This window comes from Anoplophora glabripennis, unplaced genomic scaffold (assembly GCF_000390285.2).
Source record: "Anoplophora glabripennis isolate ALB-LARVAE unplaced genomic scaffold, Agla_2.0 scaffold4, whole genome shotgun sequence".
Taxonomy (NCBI): Eukaryota; Metazoa; Arthropoda; class Insecta; order Coleoptera; family Cerambycidae; genus Anoplophora; species Anoplophora glabripennis.
The window spans coordinates 589,646-611,011 of NW_019416568.1; the positions used below are offsets into that span (position 1 = coordinate 589,646).

The 21,366-nt window shown below is 32.6% G+C and overlaps 5 protein-coding genes across 6 annotated transcripts in view; 2 read left to right on the forward strand and 3 right to left on the reverse strand.

Annotated features, from left to right (window-relative positions):
* Window positions 1–109: 109 nt before the first annotated feature.
* Window positions 110–1,719, reverse strand: LOC108917345 (GPI mannosyltransferase 1). Its single transcript, XM_018723893.1, has one exon. The coding sequence runs from the start codon at window positions 1,693–1,695 to the stop codon at window positions 160–162; it is 1,536 nt and encodes a 511-aa protein (XP_018579409.1). The 5' UTR covers window positions 1,696–1,719; the 3' UTR covers window positions 110–159.
* LOC108917346 lies at window positions 1,705–2,061 on the reverse strand. The gene has a single exon (XM_018723894.1). The coding sequence runs from the start codon at window positions 1,925–1,927 to the stop codon at window positions 1,730–1,732; it is 198 nt and encodes a 65-aa protein (XP_018579410.1). The 5' UTR covers window positions 1,928–2,061; the 3' UTR covers window positions 1,705–1,729.
* A 946-nt stretch (window positions 2,062–3,007) lies between these two features.
* Window positions 3,008–4,574, forward strand: LOC108917367. Its single transcript, XM_018723921.1, has one exon. The coding sequence runs from the start codon at window positions 3,174–3,176 to the stop codon at window positions 4,185–4,187; it is 1,014 nt and encodes a 337-aa protein (XP_018579437.1). The 5' UTR covers window positions 3,008–3,173; the 3' UTR covers window positions 4,188–4,574.
* A 1,191-nt stretch (window positions 4,575–5,765) lies between these two features.
* Window positions 5,766–10,830, forward strand: LOC108917394 (zinc finger protein 62 homolog). Its single transcript, XM_018723954.2, has 8 exons — window positions 5,766–5,865; window positions 5,924–6,085; window positions 6,146–6,349; window positions 6,411–6,578; window positions 6,634–6,978; window positions 9,308–9,644; window positions 9,708–9,905; window positions 10,269–10,830. The coding sequence occupies exons 1-8, from the start codon at window positions 5,839–5,841 to the stop codon at window positions 10,826–10,828; spliced, it is 2,001 nt and encodes a 666-aa protein (XP_018579470.1). The 5' UTR covers window positions 5,766–5,838; the 3' UTR covers window positions 10,829–10,830.
* A 3,435-nt stretch (window positions 10,831–14,265) lies between these two features.
* LOC108917485 (dendritic arbor reduction protein 1) overlaps window positions 14,266–21,366 on the reverse strand; it is a 347,019-nt gene continuing 339,918 nt past the window's right edge. For both annotated transcript variants that reach the window (XM_018724110.1, XM_018724111.2), the window contains exons 3-5: window positions 20,132–20,588; window positions 16,949–17,008; window positions 14,266–15,133 (exon numbers count right to left, since the gene is read on the reverse strand). In XM_018724110.1, coding sequence (XP_018579626.1) covers window positions 14,943–15,133; window positions 16,949–17,008; window positions 20,132–20,588 — 708 coding nt within the window. In that variant the 3' untranslated portion in view covers window positions 14,266–14,942. The remainder of the gene's footprint in view (window positions 15,134–16,948; window positions 17,009–20,131; window positions 20,589–21,366) is intronic.

The window sequence follows — 21,366 nt, forward strand, 5'->3', positions numbered from 1 at the left end:
CTGTTTGTAAAAACCACAACTTTTCGAAAAATTAGTTGGAATATTTAAAAATAATTGTCAGAAGTCACGTACGTTACTTACAATGATTAATTCAATAAAACGAAGCATATTTTTGAAATTTTTTAATTCTACATATAAAGTACAAACTTTTATACCACACTATTCTAACCTTCTCTTAACTGGCATAAAATACATGATCAGACGGCCTAAAACCGCTATGTTAGCACAAAAGAAGGACACACTTTGGATCCAAATAAACAAAAAGGTGTTTTGGCCATGGAATTCCAACAAATACGCTGGCAAAAGCCAGGCGCCTTGAGCTGCGAACCATATAGTCAGTAAGAGGGCTACCGTTTTTTTCGGCATGTTCACTTGCCACAAGCACAGAGGTATAACGGCCATGACCCACACAAAATATTGGGACGTTAAAACGCCATTGTAGATGACCATTACGATTGTCTGCGTAAGAATTGAAAAATTCAATGAGAATTTATTTAAGCCGTATCGAACGGAGAAAACTAGGATTAACACCAACTGAGGCAAAACCATTAGCACTTTCTGCCAAATGCCGATATTCTTTACCCAAGCCGTGAGATACTGAAGGTAGAAATATAGAGAAAAGTTATGTCTCGTGTCTTTTCTTACCAAGTGGTAAATATATGCCTCGTATAAAAATTTGTGACCGTATAATTCATAAAAGGTCCAAGTTAAGCAAGAAAGTGATAATATACAACCTGTTATCAGTTTAAGTTGATCAAAATTTGGTATCAGATAGAGTAAGTACTCTTTCTTGAACACAGTTTTTCTTTCTTTGGCATCGTATGGTACTATTTTATGACCTCCTAGAGACGAGCTTTCTGCGATAATGTTTTCTACATTGTCTAAAGGTTTTAAATTAGCAGACGGCGCGATTGCCTTGACAAAACTCTTTTTTCTGTCTTCAGTAGAGTAAAATGAGAATTTGCTTAAAAACATAAAATAAGTCAAGCTATATATTAAGGGATATATTCTAAAATGGACTGATAAGCCGTGGATTACACCCGCGATAAAATACCAACCCTTACACTGGAGTGTATATAAAGTTAACAATACCAAAAAACCAGCTAAGGAATCACAATTACCTCTAGTACCAATCGCAATTGTTAGGGGGTTATACAACCAAACCAACATTGATATATTCACCATTCTATCTAAATAACTCTTACTATCAAATTCATATTTCTCAATATGTGACGAAACTTTTTTATAAGACTGTCTGGGTCTCTTTCGATGTTTAACAGGAAACGGTTTCTTTGATTCTGAATACCTCCGCTTCTGATCATTTTGATTTTTGTGTTTATACATTTCATATTCATCCAGCGCATTTCTTACAATTAAACGTATTAAAACTGCTACTACAATATCTACCAGAGAGAATAATATTTTACCAAAACTGTGATGAATAGTAATGTTTGGTACAAGGGCCAAAGCAACAAGTGGACTGTAACGGTAAGTGTGTCGCTCATAGGGCGACTCTCCCTTTAAAATGTGACGGGAGGCGTCTGTAAAAACTTTATAATCGATGTCGGTATACTTGACTTCGGATATCTGATCATGATATATACCATAGGCTATCAATAGCAACCTTACAAATAAAGAAAACAATAAATGCACTTTATAATCAATATTTACAAATCTATGAAAAACAGAATACATTATCAAATAACCTAGACTCAGGACTATTGAGTTACTAAAGTCTAGTACTCAACGAAGCAGCCGTTTTTTGCAAGCAAATTTTGAATTGACTGAATTCTGCACTACAATCATTTAAATGTACATTGTCTTTTTTCAGTACACATGTTGCGTAATTTGATGCCTCTTTACTACACTTTGCTAAAACGACTGGATATTGCTTACATCTCTGTTTCGCTTTGCGAACAGATTCCATGCTCACTTTTTACTATGCCTAGATTTATGTAATTCCTCAATATTAATAACTTCGTTACTGAAAAATATATCATATATTGGTTTGGAGAAGAACGTTAATAAACAAAATGTCGTGGTTACTCCTACAAACAAACGGGGATACCTATAAATAAGACCCTTCTTCTTGATACCAAATTTTTGTTGGTTCATATCAAAGATCTTATGATGACTTTTTGTTCTTGGGTCCTTTACTAATGTCTATTCCTTCACAGACAAAACTTTTGTCTTTCCAAGTTCTGCAACATTCGCGCATATCCTCAATTGCATCTTGGCATGCCGACTCTTGGAAATTATTCTCTAAAATTATAACATTACATAATTTGATTTCAAAATAGGTTATGGTGTACCTTTCAGGCAGGCTTGTATTCTACAGGCAAATGCTTTACAAGGATCCTTAACCGGCATCAAAAACTGAACTGATTTGAAATTTTTCAGTGACTCGAATAATTAATGGACTAAAAAAGGAGAATTTCAAATTCCTCAAAACAAAACCTCAAACCTCAATAATTAGCATAGAACATGGAATTTGAATAGTTTAGTAGTTGAGGATGAGGATGATAGCACACAACTCTAGAAAAAATTTAGATAGTGACAAATGTCAAAAATGCAGTGTAGGCAAAAATAAATCCCTAAAATTTCTAGATTTCCTAAATCCGCAGGTTTTCAGCTTCAAGGTAAATGAAAAATTTATTTGCCAATAATTTGGAACCTCAAAAAACAGTAATTTTTAAAATAGGATTTGATTTACGATGACTAACTAGAATTTCCAATCAAAGAAAATAAAAATTGAAATATCAGTACCAGTGCTGCCAACGGTAGGAAAAATAGGGTCGCTTTAAAAGTAAATTCTCATTAAGGAGTAAATTAACAGTCAAAAATCATGAAAATTGTATTTTTCAGTTTAATTCTTCAAATTTTAAACCTATTACGTTATTAAATATGTAATATTTTTATATTACACTAACATACTATTTATACAGGGAGTATCATAAAGTACAGAATAATTTGAGAAATATTTCCTTTTTTTCTCATTATACCTGTTTTCATATATATTCCAAATTTAAGTAAAATAATATAAGTCCTATAGTCCAGATTCTGCAAATTAATAAATAGTTTTGCAAAATGGAAATTAACTACCATTTTATTCAAGTAATGACAACTAACCTCAAATAACTTTGACAGTCTCTTCTTAACAAAAACAAATAAAAATGGTAAGAAAACGGTCTCGTACGGCCCGTAAATATTATGATGAAAATGACAGTGATAGCGACTTTACATTAGAAGATCCTCCAAGTGAACCTGCACCAAAAAAATATAGTTTGAGACAGAGGAAGCGTCGTCTCTTTACCGAATTTGAATTTGATGATGACGGAGATGAGATAGAACCAACAAAAGTTCCTTCTGATGACGACGATTTCCAGGTTGAGAAGGAACTAGAACTTGATGAAGCCCCAGGCACGGAATATATTGATAAAGAAACTTATATAAACCATTACGAGCCTGAAAATGAAGACATACCTGAAGATGCCGATGGTCTGATAGATTTTGAGGATATGATAAGGGCAGATATAGTAGTTAATAAAAATCGGATTGACTATGATAATATCATACAAAAAACTGAGATTAAAGTGCAACCTATCGTAGAAACAGTACAACCAGTAATGAAATCAAAAAGAGGCCGTAAGCCCAAGGTAAGGCCTGAAGGAGAAATCGACAGTAGTCTACTAGAACCAGAAACTGAAATGCAAGAAACTGAATTTTACGACAAAGATGATGGAGATTACAACCCTGCGGATGATTTAGACAATGAGGAACTCATTGATTGTGCACAACTTATGCATGCCGAGCTATCAGAATGTGCAAATGAAACTTCAGCCAGTATCCCCAATGAGATTAGTAATGAAGCAAACACAGAAGATAGCACAACGCCAGCATATGTAGCGCCGAAAGAGGAAGATATTAAACCAGATAATGTTGCTGACAACACCGACATAGCACAGGACCTTTTAACAAAGGTTAATGAAGATATTGCTTCAAACATAAATCAAGATACAGTAGATATTAAAGGAAAAGTATCCATGGAAGAGTGTTCCAATAATATTGTAACTGCAGATGAAACGTCGTCAAAAGTCGTGAATACAGGAATTGTGGATGTCGACGATGATGATGTTGTTCTCGTCGAGGATGAAAAGAAATGTGAAGTTATCGTTTTAGATGACTAATTTTATAAGATTCTGAAATTTCGTTTCTGTTTTAAATGTTCTGGATAGTTTTATAGACTGATCGTTTTACTTTTGAAAAGTTGACCGTTTTACTTTTGAAAAGTAACAGTTACTTATATTGTTCATAGAATTTTTGAGTTACTTTATACTGGTTTGTGATAAATAAGTAAGTAATGAATAGTGCTTACTAGGGACGTTTATTTTGAAAAAGTAGTCAGGTTCCTATACGGCTCCATATAAAAATGTGTCGGAAGGGTAAACGTTACAATTTTATTGGTGCACAACGTATTTGATTGACGCTGTTTTCTATAATTACGTTGGAACCTGAAATAAAATTTTATGCTTGCCATATTTAAGATTATTTGAAAATATATAATTTTTTTAACATCTGAGTTGTTTGCTGAAAAATCCTTAAATTTATCGAGAATATTTGTTAATCATTTCTATTTTCTTCCAAATTGTTGTATTTATAAATTGATACATTAGTTTTATTTACTTTTGAAAATACAACAGGGTTCTGCACAGAAATTAGTCAACTTTTTAAAACCCATACCATAAGAATTTATTCCTGCACTTATGTCGAATATCTAATTATAAAATTTACTTTACTTTTTATTCGTAGTAATATTGTAGCTGTTATTTGTACTTGAAATGCCCTTTAAAATTTCTTTATGTTTGCATTACATAAAAATAAGCCAAAACACTTTTGTATATACATATTTTCATAATACGAATATTCTATAGTAATAGGGCTGTATATTATTATGGATTCTCAAAAAAATTATCACTTATCTTTCTTTTTTCTAATTTGAAGTTATGTATATTACATTTACAAGAGAAAGTGTGTAAACTGCTTAGTTATAGGAAAAAGCTGTGTAGCATATTCGTTACTTATTTTTAATAAAAAACAAATAAATACTGTACTAAAATTATTGTTTTGTTTTTCTGTTAAAATGTTTGTTGAATATATACATAAATGTATTTGTTTTAAATAAGGTAAAACCAAATTATTTTTTATTTTATAAATTAAAATAAATTTAAAGTATAAAATTTTAAACGTAGTAATTATTACCTCTACAGGACGAACCATTTAAAAAACATTTGGTAATTTATCCTATCTAATGTACAAATAAATATCCATGCCACATGGTATGTGAAAGTAATTTTTTTGTGTAGTCTGTATGATAGATAAAAAGTAGTATAACTTGCTAATTTTTGTAGACTTTTTAAAATAAGATTTGCATATTCCATATATTACTAAAAAAAAACACTAATTATTAAATGGAAGATAAGTTTTAAATATTTTGAATTGTTTCCCCCAAAAATCTGCTCAGTGCTCTCAACATGATATTGTAAAAATTACTGCTAGTAGTGTCTTACAGGAAAATACAGGAATACAGAGGAAAATAGAAAACATCGTATCAAGTGAGGTTTTGTTTGTTTATAATTTATGACTGTTTCTATTCGATTGTTGTTTGTTAGTAAACAATATGAAATCTGTTTTGTTGAATTTTAAATTGAACTACTGGCTACTGGATATATTCAGTTTTTAATTTAGAATACAATAAGAATTATGTAAAATTAGATTTTATTTATTAGAGTATTCTAATAAGTGTATACTTATTTGAAAATATAAATTGAGGAAATTACAATGGATATAAATGAATTGGTACAATCTGTAAGTAAAAAAAGGGAAAATGTTAAAAAGGTTTTTATAAAGTATTCTATTGTTTAAGGAAGAATTTCAGTGCCCTACATGTAATAAAATATTCACTGTTCATACAAAATTTAATAAACATTTGGAGACACATAATCTCACTTGTGCTAAATGTAATATACGTTTCAAAACTTATCATCAGAAGAGGCTACATGATAGATCTTGCCATTCACCGGTACAGGTATTGATCGAAAAATGTGTTGATGTTTATAGAGCCTTGTTTATGTATTTTTTTTTACAGAAAAAGGATAAGACATGTAGGATATGCCCAGGAGCATCATTCAAAACAGAAGAAGAGTATTTGTTACATGTACGAGACATCCACAAAGGAAAATTGATAGATTGCTATATGTGTAATGTCTGCGGGAAGACGTTCAAAACAAGGAGTGAACTTAGACAACACATTAATTCAAAGTGTGGAACAGAAAAATTGTTTACTTGTAAAGTAAGTTTGTTTTATTAGTTTTTCATTAATTGTCTAGGGTAAAATATTGGAATTGTTTTAGGTTTGTGGACAAAAGTTAATGTCCGCAGGATCTCTGTACAATCATATGCGACGACACAGTGATATGGCAAGCTTTATGTGTCGATTTTGTGCAAAATTGTTCCACACTGCCGGCCAGTTAAAAGTACACGAGAGAATCCACACCCAACAAAAAGATTTTGTCTGTGATGTAAGTGTATCAGCTGAGAATATTTATAGTATAATTAAGACTTGCCATCTTTTAGGTTTGCGGTAAAGGATTTTGTCACCGTCAAAGCTTGATAACCCACAGCACTGTGCACACTGGCATAAAGCCGTATCAATGCGAGGGGTGCGGAAAATCCTTCAGTTGCGTCGGGAATTTGTTAAAACACCGAAAATCCCACGCAGATACTTGTGGTTTGCTGCCCCTGACCACACATAGGGTACAAAATCCTTCTACGAAAATTAAAGTTAAAATAAACACTCCCCTTACCTCGAAACTGAAGGAGGTGCAAAGAAACAAGGAGCTTCAGGAAAAACTGGCCAAGTTAGATTCGCTGAACGCCAGTATGAAATCAGTTGCTACTCGTGACGAAATAAAAGAAAAGGTGAGTTTACTCTTTTATGAATTCTTTTCAAAGTTGTAAAGGGTATTTCGACACTGTCGTTTGGGGTTTCTCGAATCTCCCAAACAAATGGATAAAACGTAGTTAAGTTATTTTGGGCTTGTTGAGAAAAATTGAACGATAAAAACTGTATATCCAAAAGCATTAGCATTAGTTTTGAGACTCCCTACAACACTCGTAACCCAAATGAATACTTTTTTAAATTGGTAAACAAAAGTATTTTTCTGAAGACAAAAGCCTAGGGGAGATTCCGCTCAGCAAAATATGTATTTTTTTTTTAAAAAAAGGCTCGCCGATTTGAATGAAATTTTTACGGTTTATTAAAATAATTATCATACATCAACTGGACCGATTAGATTTGATCCAGAATTTTCAGAGGCGTGCCCAGCGAGCAAGTCGTTTTTTTTGTAGATTCTCGAAAATGAAGCGAGACACTAAAAAGGGCCAAAAGACACAAATGTACTACTTTTAGTTTGTTTATTTGAATATTACATAAAAACTGCAAATAAAACTATATGGTGATACCTATTCTTTTTTACAAAAAAAAACGACTAAAGCGTTTTTTTTAAATCAATTAAAAAAAATTTACTCCCTGTATCTCGGAAACAAAGCACTTCCGGAGTCTTGTTCATATGAACTTTTTTACATATTTTGCTGAGCGGAATCTCCCCTAGACTTTTGTCTTTTCAACTCTGAAACACCCGGTATGTAAGTTACACATAACTTTTGACATAACTATGACAACAAACAGTTGAATTAAAAAAAAGTTATTTTCTTTGCAACTTAAATTTCTTTTTCTTTTACATAAATGTCACATCGATAAATCCATTTTAAAGATAATTTTATGCAGGTGCCAACAATTCTATAGTCAAAAATTGAAATATAGGCTATTTCCTAAGAAAAAAATCTGAATTCGTGTTAAAAACGTAAAACCGCAACGATTTTTAAAAATGTAAGAAAAGTAAAAATGTTATAAAAAATTTTTGGTATAATTAAATGAAATCATCTTTTGCTTAAAAAGATCTAAATGAGTATATTCTCATTGATGTATGTTATTAAAATCATAATAATAAACCCCTTTTTGTACTTGTTGTGCCGTTGTGTAAGAAAAACATCATTGAATTTTAACAGTTATACTGAAAGTATACAATGTGTCCCACCAGGAACTGCGTCGATCAATATCTAGGAAAGTACTGCAGACTCTGTCGTATGCAGATTAAAATTTCCTTTCAAGCCATATTAATCATTGTTATGGTTGCTGTTACTATTTTTAGAGATATTAGCAATTTTCTATTTTTTGGACTGTTTTTCTTGTATCTGACCTGCTGTCAAATTGGCCATGATCAGAAACACTCTAAAAACAATTGAAATACCATGATATTTGTCTAGTCAGTTGTCAAATTATTGTGTCTGAATAGTTTTTGCCGAAAATTTAAATAAAAATGCCTGAGGATTGTTTAAATTTTACTAATGAGGATTACTTTAATTTGTTTGTTATTTATGGAAAATGTGACAAAGTAATTTCAAGAACATGTAGAGAATTTGGTGCTTTCTTAATAATCCTCATAAGTATAATTTAAACGATCCCCAGGAATTTCTATTTAAATTTTCAGCAAAAGTATTACAACCATAACAATAATTTGACAATTAATTTGACAAATGTCAAGTTATTTTAATTGTTTTAGTGTTTTTGGTCATGGCCAATTTGACAACAGGTTTGATACGAGAAAAACTGTCCATAAAATAGAAAATTGTAAATATCTCTAAAAGTAGTAACGGCAACCCTAACAATGATTATATGGAGTAAAAGGAAATTTCAATTTGCATACAACAGGGTAAAAAAATGCAGGGTGTTCCATTTAAGTTAACAAAGTTATAGCTATTTGAAGTTATCAAAATGTAACAGCAAAAATGAAACACCTAGTATTAAATGTTTTAACTTGTTGGTATACCCTAACTTAGTGTTACCTATGCCCTTTACAGGTACCAAAAATCCATTTAATATCACACTCCTGAATTTACTGAAGTTACTAGCATCTCTGTGGACCCTTGCATCTGTCAAATTTTTTTCTTTAAATATTAATATCTCAAATTCTACAAGTCCTAGATATAGGGAATATTTAATAAAGTGACCCTCAAATTTCACGTAGAATTCGAAAATGTAATAATATATAGGGTGTCCCATTTAAAATAACGAATAGTTTTCCTAGATATCGATCGACGCAGTTTCCGGTGGGACACCCTGTATATTGTACCACTCTGAAAGCAAAAATTAAATAACTGTCTTGTAAAAATAAAAAACATATTTTAGTCTGAAAATGATCCCGCAACTACTGTAAATCAAAATGACTCTAAATCAGAGGATACATATGAAAATCATGATATAATCAAACAAAACGCTAGTACAAATGTAGATTTAGAAGAAAATAATTGTAAGATTGAGAAGACTGATGATGGCAACAAAGTAAATTCAGAAACTCGTAATGGAAACGAAATCGTTAATGAAGAAAACGATTCTTCATCTGATAATTCTACAGAGGCAAGCGATGAGTCTAGGCTAAGCTCTAGGCCGAAAAATAGAGGCAAAAGGAAACGAGATACTTTATTTGAACAAAAACTTAATGAATTTATAAAGGATAGACAACTAGGTAACGTTATATTCTTGTAAAGGCGCAATATGATATAAATTTTTTTTTATCGAATCATTTTAGAAAACAAAAAAGCCGCCAGCTGCAAATACTGCAAGAAAGAATATACGATTTTCAGGTGGCTCTATAGGCACGAACAAGAACACGCGGAAAACGGAGAGGGCAAAATCCTTCCGTTCAAATGCAGCTGTTGCAAAAAATGCTTCGAAACAAAAGATGATCTGAAACACCACCAGCAACTTGATCACGCTGATATATTATGTAAGTAGTCAATACAGGGTGAACCATTTCTCTCGTCTAAATCAATATATTCATACTGGGTGTTTTTTTAGTTGGAATTTTCCATTTAGACTACATGACAATCAAATTTATTCATATTACGATATAAATATCTCGAAATTAGTTCGAAATCGAGTTAGTTTTATTTTCTTTATTTTTCTGTTTGTGCAAAAATGTTATTTGAAAAATATTCCTTATTTTAGTTGTCTCATATTGAAATGAAAAAACTGCAACATAAAAAACAGGCTGTGTCGGGAAAGTTCTTAAATTACGTATAAAGAAAATGCTCCTTCACATATAACACTTCACGTTACATGAAACCATCAATTTTTATTGTTGCTCTAGCTTGCCACGACTGCGGCGACAAAATTTTCGCCAACCCCGACTCCCTCCGCTCGCACCGTCACATCTTCCACAAGGGCGTCCCCAGAAAGGAGTACGTCTACATCTGCGAGAAGTGCGGCAAAAAATTCAAACAGAAAACCGTACTCCAGATGCACAACGAGACAAACTGCAGCAAAGGCCTCTTTTTCCAGTGCGACGTTTGCCGGAAGGAGTTCTCAAGCGACCACACCCGCAAGGCGCACATGCGCGTGCACAGCTCGGAGAAGAACCTCACCTGTAAATTTTGCGGCAAAGGTTTCCACTGGAAGGGGCAGCTCAAGGTCCACGAGAGGTCGCACACCGGGGAGAAGCCCTATACTTGTCTGTTTTGTCCCAGCGCTTTCGCGTATCGGGACAGTTTGATCACTCACAGTACTTTGCACACGGGCATTAAGCCGTATTTCTGTAAAGGCTGCGGATGGAGGTTTTCGTGCATCGGGAATCTCGTTAAGCATAAGGTTACGCACGCTAACACGTGCGGAGCTTGGTACCAGAAGAACGAGAAAGAGGATTGTGTGTAAAATCGAGACGATTAAAGTGTTTTGGCATAGTTTTTTTTTTTCGTCTCCTTGCCCCTCCAGTTCCTTAAAGTTAATGCATGTCAAGAAGCAGTTAGTTGAATCGGTAAGAATTATACGCAGTTAAAGGTAAGTCAATTTGCAACTATATTCTATTCCACGTTTTTTTTTCTCGCAACACGTACAATACGAGTCGGATTTAATGTTGGACCTCTAGTACTTTTTACTAAATAAATTGTTTTTCATTCAAGAAAATTTTTCCAATGATACTGTCGAGGTGCGTAAATTACTTTTGTTTTCCCTTGCGTGTAGTTTTTTTTTTCAGTTTTAATTTATTAAGGTTGCAACTTGGGACCCCCCAGAAAACTAACCTTATTTTTTTTAATTAACTTAAATACACTAGGCACAAAAAATTAAGGGATATTAAAAAAATTCCAAAATTTTGGGCGATTTTCAAAGAACTGTAACTTGGAGGGAAATGGTTGTAGAAAGAATAAAAATAAAGGAAATTGAAGCTTCAAGTGTCTAGTTTTCAGATCTGCAGTTTAAAATTTTTTAGTGTCAGCAATTTTTGAGTAATCATAAGAAAATCAACGGAAATTTTTTTTATAAATTTTTGCTTTTTTAAAAAGGCCTATGGACTTCAAAAAATTTTTTTGGTAGTTTCATCATAAAGCTCTTTTAGATAATTTAATTCTCTTTAATTTGAGCTGTTCCGGAGCCTTGTACGATTATTTGTCGGTGAGTTCTCGTCGATCAAAGAAAAAAAATAATTTTTGACTTTGGCAATCAATTACCCGGGAAATAATGCTCGTACATAAAATCCAAGCAGGGTTTTGAAAACTGCAAAGTATTCTCTACAAGTCGTAATAATTGGTTTTTGATAAAAAAAAATTTCCAAGTGAAAATGTTGGTTAGAAAAAAGGTAAAATTTGGATATTTGACTAACTTGGCATAACTTTGCAAATAATGAATAAACTAAGGACATTGACTTTAACTTTTCAACCTCAAAGTGTCCTAAAGAAACCCTGATATTTCAAAACGCTGCAATTTTTTTTTAGTGCCCGGAATGTTTAAATTTGTCGTTTTTGCTGAAAATCAGTGTAATAATAATTAAGCAAATTTTCACTTTTTCATTTTTTGAAGTTGAAATTGTTTTTTTTAGAAATAATCCATATTTCCTTCATCAAAAAACGTTCATTCTAAAAAAAAATAAAAAAAATTTTTTTTCAATTTTTTTTTAACATCCACAAGTTTCACAAACGTCAAAAAAAATTTGGTTGATTTGACGTTGCAGATCACAATTTAATATCGTGTATTACCGCCTCTATTCCTAATCATCGATTCTAAGCCGTCTCGGCTAATTTTTTTTAAATTTTTTTTAGAATCATGAACCATTGAGCCGCTCAAATTGAAGATAATTAAATTATCTAAAAGAGCTTTATGGTGAAATTACCAAAAAAAGTCCATAGGCCTTTAAAAAAAAAAATAAAAATTTCGTTGATTTTCTTATGATTAGGTACTCAAAAACTGCTGACGCTAAAAAATTTTAAACCGCAAATCTGAAAACAAGACACCTGAAGCTTCAATTTCCTTTTTTTTTATTCTCCTACGACCATTTTCCTCCAAGTTACAGCTCTTTGAAAATCGCCCAAAATTTCGGGATTTTTTTAATATTCCTTAATTTCTGTGCCTAGTGTAGTTGCGTTATAATTCATTGTCTAAACTGTTGTTAAACTATCGTGTATGCCGTCACCAAGCAGTTTCAGAGTGCGTCATATGTTTTTAATGTTACCTGTTTTAACTTTTCTAAATACTTTCTTATCTACTTTACGAAGTGACGGTTGTATAGGTAGTTCAGCTAAACTAGGCCGATGTTGGAGGTCATCGATACTGAGATTCACACATCAAAGACATACATTTTTTAAAAAATTAGTAATTGTAAATACTTAAATTTTTTTTTTATTTAATTCCTCCATTTTTTGACAACTATGACAAAAAGTAGATATAACGTTATATCGCTGAACTCGTCTTTAGAAGGGTTATCTATTTATACTATAAAATATAGAGCGTCCTATTAAAAAAAAATTTCAAGTGAAAAAAAAAATGAATTTTGTTTCATCATTTTGAGACACAGTGTATATGGTGACTAAAATAACATGTTACTAAGCCATACAAAAGCAATAATATGTTTTACTAAATTATTTTCCACTGCCATTCTTTAATAGCTGTTTTATTGAGGTAACAACTGGCAACGTAGGCAGTGCACTGATACAACTTACCAGGTTAATTATGGTGTCCCAGTTTACCATGCCCAGTAGAGCTTAAAAAACTAACAACTCTCTTATTCTGTTTACCCTGTATTATCCATTATAAAAGGGTAAACATAAAAGTCGGGAATCGAACTTGTACAAATAAAAGAAAGAAAAAAAACGTGGTAAAAATAAAACTGTATTAAAAGTAAATTATACAAAATTAAAAAAGAAAACAATGTCTAACTACATTTATGTGTACTCTAGCTTGCTCTATTCATATAAATAAAAATAACGTAAAGTACAAATTAATGTTAATAAAGTTTTGTGGCCGTTCTATAATACTTATTTATTCATATATTTAAAGATATAAATACACTAGATATGCATAGTAGCAGTTTTTTTTAACTTACATATACTTACAAATATCGGAGTTACTTGACTAGGACCTAGTCAGTTTTTGTTATGTACAAAAAAAAAAATATTCAGTGTACATATTTGGTAACTTCCTTATACTGAACATTGTTTACGACACAAGGGAGGGTTTAAACGGGGCACTCTTATAAAACTGCTTAGCTTCCTAGAAAAAAAATAATTAGAGGAACTATTATTTCGATTATACGGCACGAAAACACCACTCAATATCGAACAGAATAGGGGATAGAGAAAAGTTTAAGTTCTTCAGAGTTTCTGTGAAATGAAGTTGAATTTTGACGCCGATAGTGCACTGATACAACTTACCAGGCTAATTCCAGTGGCCCAGTTTATGACGTCCAGTGGCGATAATTAAATTGCAGCTTAAAAAGCTAATAATAATTAATAGTTAGAAAGGGAGTGGTAAATTTTAAGATTTTTCGAAGGAAGGTAATTATGGCATCCATGTTTGCACTTAACGCTAACTTTTCTAGGTTTTATAAGTGTACCCTTAAACTCTGAAGGGCGGTGGTGCCCGGCCCTCACAATAAAATATCCTCGTAAAAATATACATCTAAAAAATCACAAGTCTGGGTAAAATTAGATGGCAATGTTAGATAAAAAAAATAATACAATAACTGAGATGAAAATGTACAAATTACAAATAATAATTACAAAGTAAACAGTGCAAATGTCCGTAAACTACACCATAAATAACAAATATTTCACAACCAAATTATATTAGTTTTTACAAAAATAAAACAAAACATAACTTTTATATTATATCTTTCATATATTATATATTACAAGAACAAATTTTATTTAGATCGAAATTGCATTTTATTATTTAAACAACACCGAGTTAAAGCTGCCCTGTGCAAAAGTTTTCGAAAGAACGTGTTGGGTAAATAATAAATTGCGGAACTGGAATTAGTGAAGGAAAAAGTCACACGATTTATCCAAATCATAGATATCTCTATAAGCTGCTGAAAATGTATGACTTACACATATTTACATGCATTTAGCCGCATATGACAATGACAAATATTTACATGGCAATACATTTCGCAAACTATCAATTCCGGATAGCTAAGAAACATGAACAGCCGTTCGTCTTCTGTTTTTCTTACATTTTTTCCATATACGGAACTTAGAATTTTTTATTAAGGCAATATGAGATACGGTACAAAATTGCACATAATAAAAGTCATACATCGTCGAACAGTTCACCGATCGTACCCTTGTAAACATACTACAATTGTCTAAGTACACTGGGAAGGCCTCTAAGTTACGAAAGGCAAAACGTGATTCAAATGAGGTACGTTCCTTTAGAAAAAAAGTCCATATAAAATATAACGATTGTAATGTTGAGATCGTTTTCATAAGTTAATATAGAAGGAATGTTTACAATGTGATGATAAATTAAATTTCTATAAGGTGAAGTACGGTCCTCATTTTGCGGTTTTGGGTAGGTGCCTCTTCATGTGCAACGCCAAGTGATCGGATCGGGCAAATGATCGTTCACAGACACCACACTTGAAAGGCTTCGCCCCCGTGTGTTTTCTGTAGTGGCGGGTGAGCTCGTCTGACCTGGCAAATCGCCATTCGCACTCTGGCCACTGGCACTGGTACGGCTTTTCTCCTGTAATTAGAAAAATGTTCACTGTTCTCGAACTATTTTTTTTTTGTAATTTTAAGGAAAAGTTTTATTTTTAAAAAGTATCGGGGAAGTCGGAGTAACCGAAGAATCATTTTTAAAGGATCAAAAAATGCAATGTAGTCTGAATTTTTGAAAACGTTTTTTAGTATTTCTTTCTTCTTGAATCATTTGATATGCTCGTAACACAAAGCAGCGATTTGTATGAATATTAATAGACCAGGGCGGATCTGTTTTGAGGTGGATGTGAGAGCGGGCAAACAAATTCCTTCTGGATTACCTTCAACTCACATAATAAAAGTATAGATCCCTAGATCTGGGCGAGGTCCGGAACATTTTCAAAATTGCAAAAATGTTTTAAAAATTTAAAAAAATACCTATTTTATCCGAGTTTTTTACTTATATCTTGGAACTTATGCATTTTGGAAGAATATTGAAGAGGAAAAAAAAGTTTTAGAATTTAATTTTGCACAATATATGGTAAGTTAAAAATGTTTAAATTTATTACCGATGTTGCAAAATAGCAATAATTGATGTAAAAAAGGCAAAACAATCAAGTTTTTTGGATATTTTTTAAAACATATTTTAATTGCGTCGAGGGCATTCTAATTTTGATAAAAATACCTTTAGAGTATAATAGAACAACGCATAAAATTTCATTAAATCGGTTAGATAGTTTTTACAAAATAATTTTTTGAAAAAAATTTCGAAAAAATTTTTTTTAATTTTTAAAATGTACAGCCTCAAATAAAGCATCTAGATACTTGAAAATTTATTCACGTAGAAAAGACCGCTCAATCTTTCAAATGCTTTATTTGATTTGAGGCAACATTTTGAAAATTCGAAAATTTTTGTTCAAAATTTTTTCAAATAATTATTTTGCAAAAACTATTGAAGCGATTTTAATGAAATTTGGCGTGTTGTTTTATTATACTAAGTTTTTTTTACCAAAATTAGAATGTCTTCGGAGCAATTAAAATATTTTTAAAAAATTATCAAAAAGACTTGATTGTTTTGCCTTTCTTTGATCAATTATTGCTATTTTGCAACATCGGTAATAAATTTAAACATTTTTAACTTACAGAATATTGTGCAAAATTCAGTTCTAAAACATTTTTCCTCTTCAATATTCTTCCAAAATGCATAGGGTCCAAGATATAAGTAAAAAACTCAGATGATCTAAGTATTTTTTAAACATTTTCGAAATTTTGAAATTGTTCTGGATCTCGCCCAGATCTAGGGATCTATACTTTTATTATGTGAGTTGTACTGAAAGTATTCCAGCAAAAAATGGCTTGCCCCCTCTTACATCCAAGAAGGGATATTTCGACTAATCCGCCCTGGTCTATAGCACTTTTAAAGAAAAACTGTTAAACACATTTATTTAATTTCTACATAATTTTTCTTTTGTTTACACATTCCTGAATTAGTAAGTAATTTTTACATTTATATTTTCATAAACAATCGTGCTGTTAATTTTACACTGAAGCGTATTTGCATAATTATCTGTGACAAATAATTGAATTGAGTATTTATTAAGTATGCGGTTACAGTCAGTCAAATAGTTATCGTGTGGCTTATATTTTCCCGCTATGATTCAATAAGAAGGAAATTTTTAATCATTCGATTAACACAAATAACGTTCATATAACATGTAACGTTTTGAAGTTACAAAATCAAAATGCAAAATCATCCTCTTAAGTGGGAGTGTGATACTAATTTATTATCTAGAATTACTGTTAATTCTTACATAATTAAAACTGATTACAAAAAAATAAAACTTACTTAAGTGACACCCACCTGTATGAATTCTTTGATGCGCCTTAAGGTGTGAGCTTTTTGTGTAAACTTTCGTACAACCTGCAAAAAAAATATTAATTTAAATAACATTGCCCGTGTTTTGATTACAACTTGTTCTGAAGTAAATAGACTGTATGGTAACTTAGGTTTATTCACCTGGCGGTTCTAAGTAAAAAAAAATTGAATGAGAACATAGATTTAATTGTTAGTTCAGATTTAATTCTTTGTTAAAGAGATTAATACATTAGGCCAGGAAATATAGAGTTAGACGCGACTTTTTGTTTCGGCAAGCTGAATTTATCACTAGATGCTAAATATTATGTACAATAACATATTAGTTTCTACAGTCATAAAAATGGGGGGAAGATTGTTTACAGGGTGGTTAATTGTATAATTTTTATGTAAATTCACGTTTTTCGCTTATAACTTTTTTTCCGTTCATTACCACGAGAAAACAGTATAGTACTTTTTTTTCGTCTTCAAAAGACCTACAAAACTAGCCCTCGAGCGTTAAAAAATATTGATTAGATCAAAAGTTATAAACAGAAGAAGTTTATTTATGACTTTTGGATTAAACATTTATAAACTGCTTTATTATTACCAGAACGTTTTGATATCGCATCCTCTCATTCCTTATCACTGTCTAATGACTCACACGAAATCTGGAATCGGTAAGTTGAATAGTTTACAAGTTATGGCCTTATAAACAAATGAACTAATTATTAGTCTGGACGATCCCGAGCATCGTCCACAATCGCACTGATTTCTTTCATGGTAGATTTCATAATAATACATTGAAATCGATCATTTTTTTTTAATTTCAAATTTGCAACCTGAAGTGATAAGGAATGAGAGGATACGATGCCAAAACGTCCTGGTAATAATAATGCAGTTTATAAATGTTTAATTCAAAAGTCATAAATAAAGTTCTTCTGTTTATAACTTTTGATCTAATCAATATTTTTTGATGCTCAAGGGCTAGTTTTGTAGGTCTTTTGAAGACGAAAAAAAAGTACCTTACTGTTTTCTCGTGGAAATGAACGGAAACAAGTTATAAGCGAAAAACGTGAATTTACGTAAAAATTATATAATTAACCACCCTGTAAACAATCAGTCGCGAAATGGTAATTTCCCAGCTCTTTTTCCTGGCTTATAATGTTAATTTCCCTGCAAAGGAATGCTTATTCGCACGGATGGTCCAAACTAGAAAAATCTTAATGGATGCACATTCATTTGTTAAATATAGGTTCAGTTATAGTTAAAATATGTGTTTTGAATTCCTCTGCATACAAATGACGGATTTGCATTCATTTCTACGTTTACAAATTATACGTCTGATTGTTTTGTTGGAAATGTGGGTAGGACTTTATGGAAATGTAATTAGTTTTACATATAAATAGATTGTTACTAGGACACGATTTTGTATAAATTTGTAGAGAAATGATGGAAGAGTTATGAATTATGCCCGTCCCCTGATCATTTACCAAACCGAAATGAAAGTGTCGCTCTGACTCAGCTGTAATCGCTCAAATTGTATTAAATATTTACTTAATTGTTCCGAGAAGCATGAATATGGAATTGTGCCCCAGGTAGGTAATGAATTAAGTCCTACTCTGCGGTTATAACATAAATTCAATGGTAATAAAGTACCTAATCAGCGGCGGTAAACTGTCGTTGATCAGAACAGAATAATACAACCGTTAATCAGAGCTGGGGTAAACAAATATGTGAACGGTTATTACGAATATAACATTTTCTTAATAACTGAATGTGAAGGGAATATGCAGATCCTGAGGTCAGCATCCTACAAAATGGATGCCTACATTAACGTCAATAACTGTTTCATACAAGTGAAAATTTGATGATGCCTCTCAACTTCTGGAAATGAGCATTGGTGCTAATCCGTTTATAATGAATAGAATTAAAATCCTGCACTCCTAATATATGAAGAACCAATTCATCGTATACTTAAAATCTAGAACAATTCACACGTAAGTAAGGAGCATCAGCTTCTTGCACCTTCTTGAATTACGTAAACAAAACATGACATATGACATTTCAAATGGAATGACCCATATTAATTGTCATTGGTAAATGCAAAATTGAATGCCCTTTCGACTGGTATAAGGTTGTCCGTACTTATCTTTAACAGTTTTCCAGAAAAATCAGGTTCTTTTCTAAAGTCCGAAAAAGTAGCTATGTAATAGCGTCAAGAAGGCCTTCCAATTGCATTAGTACAACGTTGATACATAGGATTTTGCAAAAGCACAGCACAGTACATCCTTATCGCATCCAATTACACCAAGAGTTACTAAAAGTAGACTTTCAGCGGAGACTGGAGTTTTGTCAGCGGGATGTTAAATCAAGATGATGATTTTTTAAATCGGGTCATGTTCTCCGATGAGCCTACTTTTCATAAAAATGGTTTCGTTAATAGTCATAATTGCTATTATTGTGATACAGTAAATCCTCACCAATTCTGGACAACTCATAGCCAAAGATCGTTTTTGAACGTATGGGGAGCAATTTTGGGAGCACTTGTCATTGGGCCATTCTTTTTTGACCAGCATCTAACTGGAGCAGTTAAACGCAAATTACTTATTGTTGTAAATAAATTTGTAATTTGCCGCTTTTGAACAAGTAAATTACAAATTTCTTTACACCAAAAAATAATTTTAGTTTCAAACCAAGTCCATTTTATAGAAAATCTGCATTAAAATGGGACAAAGTATGTTATTTGTGCATTAATTCATGTTTAGACAAACTGTGTAATAAAATCTATAAAAATGTATTTCTGGTTGCCTATTTACTATAGAACCCTCTAAAGCTTGGCACATAATAACACTAATAAGAAAAATTGTTATTATAATACGGATTATCTAAGCAAAACTTTCTTAATGGTCCATATCCCTCAGTTCTTGTTCTGCAATTGACAGTAAACATTGTAAATAAAATATACAGGGTGTTTCGTAACTGTATATCGCAAAACATACTAATAAGTATGGAAAATTATGAATTTCTTAATACAATCGATTATTTATAAAAATGAGTGCTGCTTCTTTATTTATGCCACTAATTATTTTACTTTTTCATTAAAACCACTTATTATAACGCGGATCGACTAAATTTATATGCAGCCGATTTGGAAAGGGAAGTGAAAAAGTGAAACAATTCATTACTTGCCTATAAAATCACAATGGTGTATCCGCCTCTTCTCCAACTCCGGGTTATTCCTCCTGTTATACTTCACCCCCGTGGAGATCCGCGGCACCGCCGCCGCCGGCGTCTGCTGGGGGCATCCGGGGGCAGGATATGGCGGGGGCGGCGTCCGCCTAGGCAAGGCGCCGCCCGGCGAGCCGGGCTCCGAGCTGGGGGGCGTTAGCGGCGACACGTACATCAATCGTGACATGGGATACAGGGCGTTGCCGGGAGCGGGACCGGGGGCCACGTTGTTGTTGTATTTGTACTGGGGGTGGGGGTTGTTGTTGTTGTTGTGGGGGTGGTGGATGGGTTGCTGAGGCGGCTGCGGTTGCTGGTGGTAGTGAGGTGTCTGTTGTTGGGGGCTGGTCGGCTGGGGCTGGTTGTAGGGGCTGGTGGGCGTGCCCATGAGGTGTAACGTGGGGCCCGGTTGCTGGAGGACCTGCGGATCAGCAATGTTATACAGTTTCTATATACAGGGTGGTCCAGAGTTAAGTGAAAAAATGTCAATTGTTAGATTTTTGAAATTAGAAGATTCAGAAACATAGTGGTCATTCATTTCGCAGATCAGCAGCTACTTAGCAGATTCCTAGTAGGATTGTATTCGATGCAAAGTAGAGCAAAAAGTTGTCGGTCTTTTCTCAAAGGAAAATCGTGTCATCATTTTTAGGAGGCGTAAGATGAACCATTTCAAATTTAAAATGAAATTGAATGTTAAATCTGAAATACCGCTGCATACGCACTGTGTTCTGGTAGTAGCTGTAGTCGCCCAGGTGCATCGAGTGTACGAAGTGGTCGGTTATACGTCAAATACTAACCTGGAGAGCTTGATTGTAAAACAGAGAGCGCCTCCAAAAAACAAGTAAACAACAGTGGCGCGTACAGAAGTAAAATGTAGTACATATGTGGAAATTAAAAGACAAATTGGATTTAAAATAAATAGTTTATGAGAATAAAGGAATTTTTGTAGGAACAAGGGTACCAAACGTGAACTGATCCCTTCGTCCCTTCATAATGTATAAAGAAATTATTCAATTTCTAAAACCCTTAAAAGCGTATGGCACTGGATCCCTTGACAGGCACTGATTGATTACTTTGCATCGAGTATGATCCTACTAAAGACGTTACTATTTCGAAGGGTTTAGGACGTTTTGAAGAAACACACCTTCAATCTTCAATTTTTATTCAAAGGAAAACAAAAAAAAATCATTAACGTTTGG

Excerpts from the sequence above, each read along its gene's own strand:
- LOC108917345 (XM_018723893.1), bottom strand. The coding sequence starts at position 1,695 with ATGTATTCTGTTTTTCATAGATTTGTAAATATTGATTATAAAGTGCAT.
- LOC108917346 (XM_018723894.1), bottom strand. The coding sequence starts at position 1,927 with ATGGAATCTGTTCGCAAAGCGAAACAGAGATGTAAGCAATATCCAGTC.
- LOC108917367 (XM_018723921.1), top strand. The coding sequence starts at position 3,174 with ATGGTAAGAAAACGGTCTCGTACGGCCCGTAAATATTATGATGAAAAT.
- LOC108917394 (XM_018723954.2), top strand. The coding sequence starts at position 5,839 with ATGGATATAAATGAATTGGTACAATCT. Across the intron at positions 6,579-6,633 it reads AAAAAGATTTTGTCTGTGAT|GTTTGCGGTAAAGGATTTTG; the intron begins GTAAGTGTATCA and ends GCCATCTTTTAG. Across the intron at positions 9,906-10,268 it reads TGATCACGCTGATATATTAT|CTTGCCACGACTGCGGCGAC; the intron begins GTAAGTAGTCAA and ends TTGTTGCTCTAG.